Source organism: Mustela lutreola, chromosome 12 (assembly GCF_030435805.1).
Source record: "Mustela lutreola isolate mMusLut2 chromosome 12, mMusLut2.pri, whole genome shotgun sequence".
Taxonomy (NCBI): domain Eukaryota; kingdom Metazoa; phylum Chordata; class Mammalia; order Carnivora; family Mustelidae; genus Mustela; species Mustela lutreola.
Window position 1 is genome coordinate 82103860 of NC_081301.1, and position 16856 is coordinate 82120715.

At 45.0% G+C, this 16856-nt stretch overlaps 1 protein-coding gene across 1 annotated transcript in view; it reads left to right on the forward strand.

Annotated features, from left to right (window-relative positions):
* The first annotated feature begins 2500 nt into the window (after positions 1-2500).
* Positions 2501-16856, forward strand: part of GNAQ (G protein subunit alpha q) — a 304673-nt gene continuing 290317 nt past the window's right edge. The window contains exon 1 of the mRNA XM_059142054.1: positions 2501-2759. Within this exon, the coding sequence (XP_058998037.1) occupies positions 2624-2759 (136 nt within the window). The 5' untranslated portion in view covers positions 2501-2623. The remainder of the gene's footprint in view (positions 2760-16856) is intronic.

Genomic DNA, 16856 nt, shown 5'->3' on the forward strand with positions numbered 1-16856 from the left:
GGATTCAGGGGTAACAAAACAGATTTGGATTGTACCTACAATGTGTTCAAACAGTGTAATTTCTTTCATCAAAAGTTGTGTCAATTCAGTCAAAATGGATTACCTGATAGCTTGATAGTACAGTTTGAGAGGCATTTTCAAAAATCTCAGAGTCCTTGGCTAGGGAACCAGAGACTTGAAGCTTTCTGTCATTTGATTTTTTGGTGTTTAATATCTCTCTGATACACACACACACACACACACACACACGATTAAATGTTTCCCCTGAAGCCATCTAAAATTTCTGCATATTGAATTTCCATCTTTAATTTCATTAGTCATTTAACTTTAAATTTTAATGTCACAGAAAGTCTAGTGGCTTTATATAGGGGTTCATAGAAAGGTGGCGAGGTTTGTTTTCTCTGCTTTCCTGGCCTATGTGAAACGTAATCCTTTTTTAAGGCCAGATATTCTTTTAAAAAGGGAGCTAAAGTATAGATCTAACATCTCCATGACTTGTGTGATCTAAGTCCTGGTGTGTGTGTGTCATGAAAGAAGGCAGTCACACACCTGTCATCCAAGGAGCCCATGTACATTCCTGACCTGTAGCCACAGTAGTCATGACCTTACTTTACACTCTGGTGACCAGGTTGCTCCAGAAACATCTCAGAAAGCAGAAAACGTGGAAAAGGGATTCCTTTCACAAATACAGTTTACTCTCCAGGCCGCAGTTTTCATTAAAGCAGGAGGCAATCTGAGTTTCACCTCTTGCAGTTATGAGACCGACTAAAACCTGATTGTGCAAGATTTTTGTGGCCATTTATCAGTCGAGTAGGACAACAAAATAAACACACATTTTAAAGTAAAGTGTCTCAATTGAAAGTGGACTCTAGAAGGGGATTTTGCCGGGGCAATCTTTTTTCCCCCTCTTCCCCCTATCTTATACTTTCCTTCTTCCACATTATTTTGCATTTTCCCGTACGTCGACCATAATTCAATTTGGGGCCAGAAGAATAAATTTGATTACTTGGCTGTTAAACATCGTGTGCCTTTTCAAAGGCCAGAGAGGAGCCTGTAACAAAACAGAAACCACCTCAATGGCATGAAAAACTGGAAGCCATCAGGAGGCTCCTGGAAACTTGGACAGCTTCATTTTGCAGCTCAGGATTTAGATTTCTATCTCCCGTAACTTTGTGGACAGTGTCGCCTATTAACACCCCCTCCCCTCCTCCCCGCACCCTCCACCCCCTCACCCCCACCCCCCTTCCTCGGGGAACCGGTGACAGTTCCTCCTCTTCCTCAGTCTCACTGCACGACTGAGTCTATCCCATGTTCCCAAACTGAACTGGGGTCAGAGGTGACGCGAGATAACTTTTCTAACCGAATGGCGTTTTAGAAACAGAGGCGGGAACACCGAAGTGGCCGAGAGGCGGCCCCAGGGCGCCGACCTGCGCGGCCCGGAAGCGGGGGGCACGAGCGCGGTGGCCGCCGGCCGCCAGGCGCCCCGAGGGTTCGCGGAGCCGGCCGGAGCTGGGGGCCGGCGGGGCCGCATCCCGCGCCTCCGCCGAGGCCGCCATATTCCTGCTCCACCACGCCCGGGCGGCCGGCGGGCAGCGGCAGGTTGGCGGCGGCCCCGGGCCAACCCCTCGCCGGGGGCGGCCGTGACCGCTGCGCCCGCGGGCCCCCACCAGGGCGCGGGAGCGGGAGGCGCCCGAAGAGCCCGAGGGGCCGGCCCAGCCAGGGAGCGGCAGCGAGGCGAGAGCCGCGCAGGGAGGCGCGCCGCGGCGGCTGCGAGTCCAGGAAAGCCTTCCAGGAGAGGCCGGGCGGCACCGCCTCCCGCTCCCCTCCCTCCCTCCCTCCGCCTCCCCTCCTCCTCCCGCCGCCGCCGCCGCTGCCGCCGCCGCCGCCTCCCTCCCGGATCTGTGCTCCAGTTCAGAGAAAGAAGAAAATGTGTGTGTGTGGCGAGGGGGAGGGCGCGCACTGAGCAGCCGCTCCGCTCCTGGCAATCGGGGCCGGGGGTGGGCGTCTGGCGGAGGCGGAGCGGAGGCGGAGGCGGCGGAGCGCGCGGCGGGCGGGCCGGCAAGCAGGGTTTGCGCGCGAGCCGGGCGGTGGGCGCGGGCAGGGCCCAGGGCGCCCAGGAGCCGTGTCAGGCGGCGGCGAGGAGCGGGCGCGCCGGGCGCGGGGAGCCGTCGGCGGCCGCTCGCTGAGGGGACGCCCCGGTGGATGTGCTCTCGCCGCCGGGCGCAGGGCTTAGGGGAACCTCGGCGGCGGCGGCGGCGGCGGCGCGGGGGGCGAGGCGGGCCGCCCGTTCCCAGGGAAGGAGGCGCGGGCGTCTGAGCGAGGCCGGGCGCGGCGGCCTTCCCTCGCGCGCCCCCCGAGCCAGCGCCCGCGGCCGCCTCCCGCGCCCGCCTCGCTCCTCCCGGCGGCCCGAGCCGCCCGCTCCCGCCGCACCCCCGGCCCACCTGGTGGCGCCGGCCCTGGCCGCGGCCCCCGCGGCCGTTCCCCGAGCTCGTCCCGGACGCGCGCCCGGGCGGCGGGGGCTCGGCGGCCACCGCTGCCTCGGGGGAGCGAGGGCGGGAGGGTGTGTGTGCGCGCGTGTGAGCAGGGGGTGCCGGCGGGGCTGCAGCGGAGGCACTTTGGAAGAATGACTCTGGAGTCCATCATGGCGTGCTGCCTGAGCGAGGAGGCCAAGGAAGCTCGGCGGATCAACGACGAGATCGAGCGGCAGCTCCGCAGGGACAAGCGGGACGCCCGCCGGGAGCTCAAGCTGCTGCTGCTTGGTGAGTACAGCCCGCGGCCGGCCGCCGTGGGCCCTCCCGCCGGGCCCCTGCGGCCCCCGCCCGTCGCCCCCGGGCCCCCGGGACCGCTGCCCTCCGCGGCCCCCGCCCCCGGGCGGCCGCGGCTCGCCCCGACCCTCGGCGGGCGCGCCCCCGGCCACTACCTGCACCCGCGCGGGCGCGCGGGCGCGTAACACACACATACGCGCGCACACATACACGCACAGAGGGGTCGCGGCTGCCTTGCCCGGGGTCTCGGCTGGTGCCTTTTGGTATCCCCGAGGGCTATGCCTTCGGGGAGTGCGTTTATGTGCTGTGCATCTGCTAAATGGCAAATCACTTCGAGGGAGAGGCGCGGGGGTGGGAAGGTGGGCAGCGCGTTGAACTTCCAGTGTCTTGGCCATGGCGCCCCGTGTTGGAGAGGGGAGCTGTGTGCGTGTGTCTGTGTGTCTGTGGCCCGAGGATGACGAGCCGTGGCGGGACACGTTGGGGGACAGCGTGCGGTGGGGTGGCCGGTGTGAATCCATTGTCAGTTCTTTCTGAGGTCAGGAGGGAATGGGGGCCGGGTGGGCAGACTCGCGACTGGATTCCCCAAGCACTGATGATGAGGGAGTCGAGTGGTTGGCCCTCCAAAGAAAGGGGGTTATGTATTCAGGTGGCAGGCAGGCAAGCTCAAATGTGTCACATAAGTGCTTTCTCTAGCCACCAAACCACTGTAAGGAGGGACCCTGAAGAGTTTCTTTACCAGTGCATGGTGGCAGGCTTGTTTCTCGTCTGCACCATTCCTTCCAGATAGGAGGGATATGGGAGGGTTGTGCTGTGTGGTTGTTGACAGCGACCGGTTTCTTTTGTTTAATGAGACAACCCAGATGTAGGCCTGAATTCACAATAGTTACTACTGAAAACCAGTGCAGCCTCTCAATTACTCTCATGGCAGCAAATAGAAACCTTTTGTTTAAAACTGACAGCATTTTAGTATCTTTGGGATCTGGACTGGAAGGAAAACGGGAAGTGTATAGCAAAAATTTCCCTTTAATCTCTTAAAAAAAAACACAACCCAACATTCTGCCTTCACACTAAGTTATCAAGAAAACGCCATTTCTCAAATAGGAATTCTATTGATAATTATCTTTGAGAGAATGTTCAGAATCAAGGATCAGGGTGCACATAGGAGTCAGCGTGACAACTCTGAGCTATGGTGGTAGGGAGAGCAAACAGCTTTGCGGTAACAGGCCTGAAAAATGTCTGCACTTGTGTTCAAGATATTTGTGTGTATAATAAATATGTTTCCCAGACATGTCTGAAAAAAAGAAATACTGTATTGTCAATTCAGATTTAAGAAGCATGCAGTTTCTTTCTTGAGCATTTCATCTCCTGGTTTAAGGAACCAGTTGCTTTTGGGACTGAACTGCTTATCTACCGGATCATTTACAAGAGGGAACAAAATATAATGATCGCAAATAGTTACAAATGGTTAACTCGCATGCCATGCTTTATGTCTTCATCTTGAAACCAGATTAGATAAATGTGCACATGCTTATAAGGAACAGAAGGCAAGCGCTGGATAAAAGAGGTGGGCTTAAGGGAATGAAGCCAGGGGAGGGGAAAACTGCAATTGGAAAAAATATTTAAAGAAAATGTTTTTATTCTCATTTTGGGCTACTTCTAACGGCTGAATCATGTGTAATTGAGTATGTTGCGAATTCTCAAGATTGAGAAAAAAAAAAGAGGGGAAGAGAAATAGGCATAGAGTGTCTAAGTACAGATGAAGGAAAAGGATGTGTTTTAGAGAGACTTAAGAATAGGCTCTCTTTTGCTCTGTTTACAGTCTTTGTTTATGGTTAGCTGTGAATACAGCGTTTGAGATCTCAAGCCTTCCCTTTTGTCTGAAATGTGACAGCTCGAGGTCCCCAGAAGCTAGGAGTTAGAACCCCGGGGGCTTGTCTGTTTGAAGGCTTCAGTCTGAATGTCTAGGAGGAAGATTTTTAGGCAAATACACATAAATGAATGTTTAATTACGTACTGTATATTTCAGTAACATACAGTGCTTTAAAAATACACTTGGGGAGATGATTTTATGAGCAAAAAAGTGAAACAGTTTTCCTGCTGAAGTGGTAGTAATAGAGAACTTTTTCTCTTATTAGATATTTAAGTGGGGTTTAATAAGCCTAACCTCAGCCCCCAAATAGAGCCCATTAGGAGTGGTGGGAAGATAGGGCATTAATTTAGCACCTACCTTCATTAGTAGCATTTACAAATTTGAACAGCTCTTTGTTAGAAACACTACCCCTAGGCATCAGGTAAGATTTGTTACAGTTTCCTGTGCTAGAGATGGTGCTTTTGTAGCATAATGAGTTTGATTTCTCTACTAAATGTAGGTGTGTGCATGTGTATGTGTGTGCATGGGATTTCACAGTTTTTTGAATCCAGGAGAAAAATAATGGTTGATTTGAGCCAGGAAAGGTGTTGGGGAGGACTTCTCTTTGAAGATCTGCTCTCCCATCGGCTGCTTGGATGAGTTCACTGCATCTTCCTGTTCCCACCTGTCCAAAGGAGGTTCTTTCACAGTGTCAAGATTTATCAATATTTTTAACTACATTATTTAAATGGAGGGGTCACTTTTATCACTTTTATATTTAAATGACATTCAGTATGAAATTATTTTCAAACTGAATTTTAGTTCAAGCCATGACGTCATGTTAGTGGAAATGGATTTACTTGGCGGGGGACTTTTGAATATGTTCACCATTTATTTTATATATTACTAATATGAAGAAACAAGAGAGAGAAAATAGTCGTTACCTGCCTAGATGAAAGTATAGCAGTGAAATGTGGGCTGTTTTGATACATGTACAGCAATTATGCTGGTGTATTCCAAATAATATAGTACCAATATGTTTTGATTTTTATTCTTTTTTTAAAATGAGCCCAGAAACTTACCACTGTAAAATAACCATATTTAATAATGAATTCTTGTTTTCTTTACCATATTCGTTCTCTGAATTTGCTTACATAAGTGTTTTTCCTTGACTCCTCAAGGAAAGCTTTGTATTCTACATCTATATGTGAGCGAATAACTTATTTTAACTTGGTTTTAAGTTTTCATATGCTTTGTGCATATATAGTACATTATATTTACTTTAACTGATTAACATTTATGAATATTAGCTAAATGTTTGTATTTGTAGTACATAGGTCACAGTATTTAATATTAATGTGTCCCTAAGATTGTATACAACAAGTGGCTTTGAATTCCTGCTTTTAGTTACAGATATTCGTGCTGAAATTTTTATCAGTTCCTTGAGGATATATATTTATATATTTTCTGTTAACCTGTTCTTATTTTACATGTTTTTAAAATCTCAACTCTTTAGATCTTAATCATTAAACAGGAAGATTTAGCAAGCCTTTGTAATGGACTGGGTTCCACCTATTGAAAACAGGCTGTTCAGTCCGGTCTTAGCTGGAAGAATATATATTCTTGGTCCTCTAACTGAATTACATGCGTGATTGTGGATTTTCGTCCTATCCTAGACCAGCAGCTTAGGAGGGTAGGGAGTGTGTCTTTAGTGCTCACTATTAAACCCCAACTTCCAGCTCAGTAGATCTCTAACTCATAGCATGCTCTCCCTTAAGTACTTGTTGAATGAGTGAGTACCTTTATTCCTGACCCTCCTGATAGAAATTGGGACCATGAAATAATGAATAAATTGTGGAGACACAGGGATACATAATGTTTTTTAATCTGTGGCAGATAAAAATCACGATCTTTAAAAAATTATAACTCTTTGAGGCAATTGCATATACGCGCGTTCCAGAATCGGAAGTGTTAACGTGATATGTGACCTCGTGTACTGTGCCTGTGTGTTAAGGTTCTGTGCTGCATGTGTTTGGGAATGGTGACAGCGATGCTTAAAGTATGAGAATTGAAAAGGAAAAAAAAAGATAAACCACTCCCTATCTTGGCTACTTCTTATTGCGTAGAAGCTGGTTTAACCCTGTTATCTCCGGGCCATACACTTTCTCCACGACGCGCTGGACAGAGTGAGTTCCAGGTTTCTCCAGAGCATAGGTGGCAACTGCAGAGGTTTTTGTGATTCATCTGTACAGTCAGATGAGAAGCACAGTGATTAAACAGAGGTTTAAGAGTCGCACATGGACTCTTTTTTGAGTTGCGAGGTATACAGTTTTTCCTGAAAACTGGACAGTTATAGAGCAGGAGCGCACTTGGCCGTCTGGGAATGCTCCGGTGGATTCAGACAGGAGGGAGGGTTCATTCACGTGGGTCTGGGTGAAAGTGCCTGGCCCGCCACCCCGCAATCGAGTTCCCTGGAGAGGGATGGGGGTTGATGGTCTGAATCAACCCAGAAGTTAGTGGCCTTCTAGGATGGCCACTCAGAACAGCAGAAGGCAGGGGACCCTATGAGCGGCCCCAATAACCGCTTGTCCCGGGAAATGCCAAAACACAGTGTTGATGCGGCTGCATTACAACCAGCGAGTTTTAGTTTTGCTATTCTTTCAGCTTCCAAGTGTCCAATATGTTTCTAAATGTCAGGATTTATTGGGATGCATCTCGTCTTTTTCTTTCTGCCTTTTTTCTGTTTGTTTCTTTGAAACAAAGGACTTACAGTTTATATCTGGAGGGTGAAATGGGGGCATCCCTCATGAAAATCAGAATTGTAGCTCTGACTCTATAGCAAAGCCTTCAGAGTAAGATTTTTGCGTCGAGCTGTGTAGATTTATTGTCTGGATCTGCCCTGTAACTCGTGGGTTCTGTTTACATGTTATTTCTTCCTATGCGAACTTCGGCACATGTTAAAATCATACTATGCAGTGAAGTTATCCCCTATATATCGATATGTATATTTTTAGGTAAATGTAGGAAGGAGGACCAGAAGAGTAATTTAGTGGCCATTTTGTTTATTACAAGTAAATTTGATAGCCTTCTTTTCATTAAAAACAACAACAAAACCACAACCCAGTTCCCCTTAATAAGAGGTAGTGTGTTTTCAGTTTTCGGAGGTGCCTATTCAGTATAGTTATGATTTTTATTACAGATGAATTTTTAAGGACCTGAAACAGCTTTCACAGTTGTGAGGCTGCGTGCTATGCTAAACTTAGCAGAAAAAAGGAACAGATTTTTCTTCATGATCCAGGCAAACTTACACTTGAGAAGAAATGAACTAGATTTTCCAAGGATGATTTTGATTCCAGCATTCATATTAATTTTTCTTTAACGGGAGGTCATTAGTTCTGTAGATATTAGTGGAAATGTTGATTGGGTGTTGTAGAGGAAAAATCGGGATCTCAAATGGTACATCTTGGCAAAGAGAAGCCATTTTAAGAAGGTTAGGATTGCTTTCTTCTTAAGAAGGTGGAGGAAGAGAGTCTGTTTCCTCCAGACTCTCTGTTTTGGGTTGAGGGAAATACAAGTATTTGTAGCAACAAATTTAAAGTCTAGTTTCCTGGTTGAAAGAGGGAGGGCAAGGACATTTTTCAAAAGGAAACCTTTATAATGGCTTTCCAGCAATGTTAAGATTTTTGCAGAAATAATCCTAGGCAAGTGTGAAGTAGCAATAGAAGGTAAAATGTGTGATTGTTGGTAATTAAAGCTGTGGCAGTAACTGACTACAGTAAACAGTGAATGTTTTCTCTTGTTCTGCCGAATGGAGTAACATTAAAGACAGAGTTGTTCTCAGACCCAAACACGATTTTGTGTGAACAGCTGTTACTAATAAAATTATAGGAAGTTGTTCGACAATCACCTTTGATTTGTTATGTTACTGATATGTAAAAGTCTGTCTGATTTCTCATCTAACAGGTAGTAAAAGTAAGAAAAGGACCTAATCATACTATAGGAAATGAGTTCATAAATCCTAGGTGGTCATGGATCTGGGCTTTATATGCAAAAATAAATACCTGTATTTTGATGCTGAGAAAGTGAATTTGCATTCACTTTATAGCTCTGGGGTTGACCTTTATACCTAGCCATCATTTCTGAGATCAGTGCAGGATATTTTGTCAAAAACCTTCATGGTTGAATTTTTAAGAACAAAATGAGTATTATTTAAAAATGAAGTTATGAACATATTTCAAATTTATTTATTCCGCAAACACTTGCCAGTTACTGGAAAACAAACATTTCCTCCAATTTATTTATTTATTTTTAAACAGACATATCTTATGAAAGAACGGTTGCGTACAGAATGCTGGTCAAATGAACCTACAGTAAGCATCTAATATATGTAAAAGAATGTGCTGGGCGAGACACTCCTCATTTCTTATTTGTCAACGGGAAACACTACAGTTGTAGCACTTTTTCACAGTTTTTGTTGTTTCTCAGTTGACGCCCTCAGACGACTTGTCCTTCTGAGTTTTATCCTTCCTGACGTTGGCTTTTTTTTTTTATTGGCTCTTAATACAAAGAAAAAAACAAAATAATCTGAAGGCCATTGTAGAAGCTTTCCGGGGATTACACAACTGGGGAAAGCAGATGATCTTGAGAATTATTTCCTTGGAGCATATCGGGTTTTTTTTGCCTTTAACTGAGAGAAATTATTCCTGACCGCTTGCCCTGAGCTTCAGCTGGATTGGAAGCTCCATGAAGGCAAAGATAGAGGCTCCTCCGAGTTTGTGTCTCGATGTAACACAAAACCTTGCTCAATTTACCCTGGTTCTGTTTTTGTCAGGAACCCCAGGGACTCATGGGCAGAGGAAGGTGTGGGCAGGGTGGGCAGCTGGATTCCCCCAAAGGAAGCAGTTGGAGGATGTGAAGGTCAAGCTTTTTGCTTTCGTCTGAGGGTACCATCCATATGGTCTCCATTTGCCACAGCTCTTTGCTGTTTTGGGGGCCACCCGGGGCACCGTAAAAGGAATTCTGTTTGAGCGCTAGAATAGTCTTTGTCTCCTTGCCTGCTTCTCATTCATTGTCTAGCGAGAATGATTCAGTTGAGCATTCTCATATTGTTTCAGGGTTGAAAAGCCAATGGCAGTTTTTGTAGCAGTTTGAATGGAAAACTGTTACACACACAGGTCCTTTGAAATTTAAAAATTCCATACACCTTTATTACAGGATTAATTTTGGACAGTGATCGGTTTGAGTGCTTTGGAAACAAAGTAGTTGTTTCAAGGAAGTGTGTAATGGATTGTGGGGCAGTTGGGAACGCGAGTGTTATTAATGCCATTATATTCCGGCAACCTCATAGAGGGAACAATAATTGATCCGCAAATTAAAAAGAGCAAGAGTGAGACTCTTTGGCTGTCTTGCAGGAACTGAAGAGTGATGTTCAGAAACCTGTTCCTGCATATTTCTAAGAGACAGCCTTGAGGTTTTTTTTCCTTCAGAGAGCTGAAGTGATGAATTTATTGCCTCTTCCCAGAATCTGATTTTGCTGTTGTTGTCACTGTTCTTTGTTCACTATCCCTTGTGAAAAAATTGGAAAAGTTTTTCTTCTGCTGCTTTTTTATATTTTCAAAACTTAAAAAATAAAGTTCTTCATTTTTCCTGTTTCTTTCCTGCTTTTCCTTTTGCCGTGGGAGCAAGCAGGGTGATGGGTGGCACCCTCCATATATTTCCTGGTGGCTGCAACTGACAAGTTGCTTCTAAAGACAAGTGCTTCAGTGTCCCCCCCTCCCCCGTTCCAGCTGTTGGGCAGAGGCCCCCCAAATAGCCCTTCCTTGCAGATACCACCCACCCATTCATTCTTTCATGACAGGGCTTTCATCGCAAGGAGGGGCGCCTTCGACTCCCTGACATGCACATTTCCTTCCAATTTCAGGAACTTCCAAGTTGGTGCTTCTTTCAAACGTGGCTGTGATCTGGTGAAAGGAAGTTGGGTGCTTTAATACATTAAAAGGACACTTGTGAGTGCGGTTTTAGGAGATGATTAACTTTCTTTAGCAACCGTTTAATCTGGCGAAATAGAATACGTTGTTAATTGAACAAAATGCACCGTTCTCCTTCCTTTTCCAGAGGGCAGGGACTTGAGATTGGTTCATGATTACCAGCAGGGAGTGAGTGAGCCAGTGCTGGGCAAGCTCTCATGCGCCGCTGGGTTTCAAAATAGGATGCAGTGCATTTGCTAGAAAGGAGGAAGGTGCTGTAGGCCTGCGTTGAGTAATCTCGAATCTTTCTTATGACTTGAACATTCTCATCTCAGTCGCTGGAGAGCCTTCAGATCTCTCTTTCTACTTGTATTTCTGTACAGATAGGTAGGGAGGATAGCATTAGCCCAGGCCTTTGCTTTTGTTAACACCCAGGCAGCTTGAGTAGGTTTTGGTGTTTTTTGGTGTTTTTGTTGTTGTCGTTATTTTGTTTGTTTGTTTGTTTTCTGTTTCTGTTTTTATTTTTTTTTTTTTAAGGCAAAGATGCAGTGTTACTTTCTGGTCACGTGAGTTGATATTTTAGGACCGAGGCTTTTCAGAGCTGCTCTGTTATACTATATGCTCCTTCTGCAGATGGCAAGTGCAGTTTTCCTCCTGTCCTAAAGAGCTGACCCATTTCCTGTGACTTGTTCTAATAATACAGGATGACTTTAATTCTTGTTCCTAGTTTGCCCTTAAAAGAATGCCAGGGTACTTGTTAAGTGTTTAACTCTTGTCTTTCTAAGTAAGACTAGTGATAGTTTTGAAAATGGGTACATCACGCAAAAGTGGTGGCTTACTGGCATCGTGAGACTTTATTCGGCTACATATGTACCTCGTGGCTCTGCATCTTGGGGGAGTTATTTGGATTTTTGTTTTTTCTAAAACCTGTAACAGAAGGGAAGTCAGGGACTCCCGCCCTATCTCCTTGAACTAACCTGAAGGTGTTTCTTTCATTTGTTCCTTTACTGTCTCAGTAGAAACCTGTGGGGTGAAGAGATGGGACCAGATCTGAGGGCTGCTTTCCAACTTTCTCCGCAGCCCTGGCATCTTGGCCGCTTTCGGCCTGGACGAGGGGGGCCTGAGCCCCAGCCCTCCAGCAGCCACAGGCTCTCCAGGAGGCGTTGGCAGGTCCGCTGGACTCCTGGCCGCCCTGGCGGCCCTAGCTTCCCCTCCGAAGAGACTCTGAGCGCCCTGCCGGCGGCTCCCGCAGCTCCAGGGAGGAGTGAGGAGGCGTGAGCGAGGCTGCCGGGAGCTGCCCCTCATGCTGCCTGGCCTGCTGCTGATAGTTTCGTCGCCTTCACAGGGAATGGTATCAGAAGCCTGCTGTCATATCAGCATGGGTCTCTTGCTTCCTGCAGGAAGGGCGATAGCCTGGCAGGCGCAGGGGTGGAGCCGGAGGGGCAGGCGCAGGGACCCGGCGCTGCCCTGTTCAGGCCTCCGTGCTTTCTTAGGGACCCTCAGGCCACGTCCTTCGACTTACTGCTATGATTTTTTCCCCATCGTTGGCCTTTTAGCAATGCTTTTTCCCGTGCTTGCACAGAATCTCTGCTGCCTGAGCCCATTTCTGCAGTTTTCAGTGAGCGCAGGTCGGCACTTTGAGCCTGGGCCCGGGAGCCCTCACACACTCGGCAGAGCACGCTTGGGGGACCGCTTTGTATTGGGAGCCCGTGGGTCTCTTTTCTAGGGCCTTCCAGGGAAGATTTCGAATGAACCCACGAACAGGCCGTTTCTGTCCATTTCTTCTTACTGGACTGTGCCCCTTTTCCCCGCCTCCACCACGGGGCTTTCACTGAAACCAGAGAAACAGGGCTGTTTTTCCGAGCTGCCCTCAGCTGTCATGGCCATGTCAGAGAAACTTCAAGAAGGAGCTTCCTGTGTCTCTTGCTTGCATTCTGGAGAAGGGGCTCCGTGAAGAAACAGCTAGATTCTTGGCCTGGGTCTTCAGAAGCACCCGATTCCCTTGGGCATGCCAGGCGGGTGTTGGGCGTTTACCAACCTCCGCTTTCTTCCCGGCCACGATCTTTTCAGCTGGATCACAGATTTGAAGCTGGACGGGTGCAGGGGAAGAGGGGAACAGTCACAGGTGAAGGAGAGAAAGGGGGGGGGGTCTAGTGGGGCTTGGCTGGGCAGAGGGTGTTGTCGCTGGTGGGGCTGCCGGAGCCTGGAGAGCAAGGGAAGGGTGCGCTGCTCCCGGGGCCTGGAGTCTTTGCTCAGGAAGAGCTGGGCCACGGCAGCGGCTCTTGCCTGCCCCACTGCCCTGCCGCCTTTCCTCCTCATGGTCACGCCCCCTGTACCCTCTTCTCCCAGATCCCGGGGTGTGAGATGAGCAAGTGCATCAGTCTGGGCTGTTCGGAAGGAGTTCAGGTTGTGTGTGTTCTCTCCTGACCTTTCGGTCCCCAAGAGGCTTACGTAGACCGAGCCCAGAACTCCTGTATCCAGCAGTGTCCCGAGAAAAACCGTGCACACATTATAAAGGAAAGTGACAATGTGGCTCCTTTCTCTCTCTTGCTCTCTTTCTTCATATCTGACAGCTGTTGAAGGTGATGGAAGTGCGTCTCTTCCTGTATTGAGAACTCTGCTAATGTGGCCATGGGTTATTAGAATGTCTCTGGAGAGATCGTTGTCCAGGAAATCTGCTTCACCTGGCTTCCCTCTCCTACAATAGAGCACCTGCCAGCTGCCCAAGGCAGTAAGTAGAGAAGTAGTAGCCTGAGCTGTTCTTGCCAAGTGGATTCACACTCAGGTGGAGGCCCAGAATGTAGAAGTCACCTTGCAATTTTCGCTGAGAAAGGCACCTAGGAGTCGGTGCTGTTCACATTCTCTTTGGAGCTGTTCACCGTCTGGGCTGTCACATCCAAGCCCAGGGAACTCGTTATTCAATGGGCCCTCAAGCCTATTTCCATTTATGACCAACATTCAGAATGGGCTGCTTTTGTCCAAGATAGAAATCGACTTATGAGGATTTCTTGACTGGAAATGTAGGCAAATATATTTTGAATAATTTGAATAATTTTGAATAATTTGAAAGCAGAGCGAGGGAGTGCTGAAACAAAGGATACTTGAAATCAGCCTCTATTTTTATTACCAACCAATTCCTGATGGGTCAAGAACTAATAAATTGGCATAATACTGGCTCCTCTTGGAGCCAAGCTTAGTGGGGACACAGAGTCTAGAGATGGAAGGGCCATGATGTGTTCAAGGACTAAGAAGTGGTATGAACATGCTGGTTTCTCCTGTGATACATTGGGTCACCATCTGAGATGTTACACAGAGCGCATTAGAAATGACTAAAAAATTTTGGGCACATATGCATCTCATGTAATGACGAGTTCCCAAAGTTTCCCATGTCTTCTATGAGAGAAGATACCTATATCTTGCTTAATTTGTTTCTGGTAATTTGTTTTTTCCTATCCATACAAATCTTGGGAAGAGGTTGCATTTTAATGGAGGAAATTATAGGAGGACTTCATTAATAGTATTTCTTAGGAAATCTTAACTCCAAATATATTTTCATCAAAATCCCCAGCTGTGTCCTTTGAGAAATACATTTGCTGTAGGGCTTTCCACTCCAGGCCATGCTTATTATGGGAACAGAGAATCTTGTCTAGGGTTTTTCTAAATCCCTAGAGTCTGTGAATTGCTACTCAAATTATGATCTGTCCTTCCCAGAATTAATTAATGCATTGTGCATCCCAGTGTATTGAATCATAGAATCACACAATGATTTATTTTTTTCTATTAAAAATATTCATCCTTTATATAATGTATCTTTAAACAGTATGCTACCAACTGAATTTATATTGTATTTTATTCTCTGGGAACAAAACAAGAGCACTTCAGATAGCTATCCTTTGGTGGTATGATTGTTTCCTAAAATAGTATAGTTTAATGATGAGAAAAAAACCATTGTATTTAATAGAGTTTGAATCAAGATGTGTTTATTTTCTTCCACTTAAGAATTTTCTTACATTCCTAAGAAATACATTATATTGTTTTGATGTTGGCCTTCAAAATGACAATCTGTTCTATGTTAATAACTGTTTTTTAAAGGATATTAACTTTTTTTGAAGTATCATGTTGACACAAAATGTTACAATAGTGTCTGGTGTACAATAATGTTTTTTATGTGTGATTTTTCAGTGATTTTTGAAATATTATAAAATAATGGAAACGGCTTTTTATAGCAAGTTTGAAAAACTTATAAAATTTATTTATACATTTATCCAGAGTGTACTAACCTAAGAAAATCATTTTTTGTGTGTAATCCTTTCTTGTCTATTTTATTTTTATGTTTCTTACAAAGGTATAATCATATGGTGCTTAACTGACTAAGCCATCCAGGTGCCTCTCCAATGTAACCATTTTAAAAATTATGCTTTGATGAAATTCTTGGTGGAGTTAGCATTTTAAATTTTTATTTATTTTATTTTTAAAGGCTTATTTATTTATTTCACAGAGAAAGAGAGAGAGAGAGAGATCATAAGCAGGGGGAGCAGCAGGCAGAGGGAGAGGGAGAAGCAGATTCCTGATCAGCTGGGAGCCTGATGCAGGGCTCCATCCCAGGACCCTGGGATCACGACCCAAGTTGGATGCAGACACTTATCTGACTGAGCCACCCTGAGCATGCAGGGGAATTCCAGGTGCCCCTGGAGTTAGTATTTTTTAAACACACATACTGTATTAGAATAGATTAGTAGAAATGTTAATTGTAGGTCTGAGGATATGAAAAATTCTATGACTTGATTGCACACACCTAAAACATGTCTTGAAGTGATTGTATGCGATTTGCAACATCATGAACAATATTAGGGAGGGTATCAATAAGTTACCAAGCAAAGAAATCATATGTAATTTGAGAATTTGCATTTATTTGATCACTAGTGAGAACAATCATTAGCCCATGTGTTTGTTTCTAATTGGGCCTCCAATTTTGTAAGTTGACTCTTTATTTCCTTTGTCTATTTATGAGTTCTGAACATACATATGAAATTAGCCGTTTTCATATTTACTGTAAATAACTTAGCCCCAGTCTTTTGTTTTTCTTTCTCTTTGTTTTGTACTTTTTAATACAGAAGCTTTTAATTATTTTGAGGCCAACTCTGTTGATCTTCTACTATTCTGTTTTGAAATGAAGGTCTTAATCTGGTTTAAGGACTACATGAAAGTTAGATATACTTCTGTTGCTATAGGCAAAAGTAGTTTGAACATAGTGTTTATAAATCACTGTTGTACAATTCTTTTTCTTCTAAAATGACAACGAAATACACTTAAGTTCATACTGTTATAGATTATGCAACATAAGTTCTGTATATAATTGGCTTTTCTCATCCAATAATATGTAATGGATATCTTTCTTGTCATGTTAATGTAAATCTTTAGCCTCATATTTATGGGTTGTTAGAGTTGCAATGTAGAGTGCAATTGTAGAGTTGCAGTTTTTGTAGTTGCAGTGTATTTTCATTCATATAGTGCTGCTCTTAGCACATGAAAGCCAGTTGTACACATATCTTCTAAATTCTGACTTCACTTTAACAGCTTGAACTCAGCCACAATGGGGAGTATTTACACCATGGAAATTGGCAAGTGCTGCAAATCAGGGCTTACCCTCCACTGGGAGGTTACTGTTAAAACATTCACCAGCGCACTATCATCTATACCTGACCCTTACTGATGGATAGTTTTATTCCTTTATAAAATGTTATAATTAATGCTACAGTGAATATTGTAGGGGATCCATTGTGTATACTTGTACAGTTGATCCCTTCAGTAGGTAAGTCCCTCGGGGTTAGGTCATCAGCCAGATGACAGGCTTATTTTAAATTTTGAAACACATCACCACCTTATCTTTCAAAAAGGTTGTATTAGTTTACTTTGCCACCTCTTGTTTACATTAGTGACTGTCACTTGATGGGTTAAAAAAACTCATTTGCATTTTATTGGATTAATTTCTATTATACAGCCTTTATTTTCTTTTCTGTAATTTTTTTTTAAAAAAACACTTTTAACTTCAACTTTATTATCTTAGCTGTTTCTAGGAAATTGAGTATTTATCTGCAGAAGGATGGAGTGCTCTAGGATGAATGTCTCCAGGGGGAAAAGAAAAGAAACATTATATGACAGGTTTGGCCATATACAAAATTATACTGAAACACAAAGTTTTTAATTATGATGAAGTTCATTTTATTTTTTCTGCTGTTTCTTATACTTTTGGTTTCATATTTACCTTCACATTTT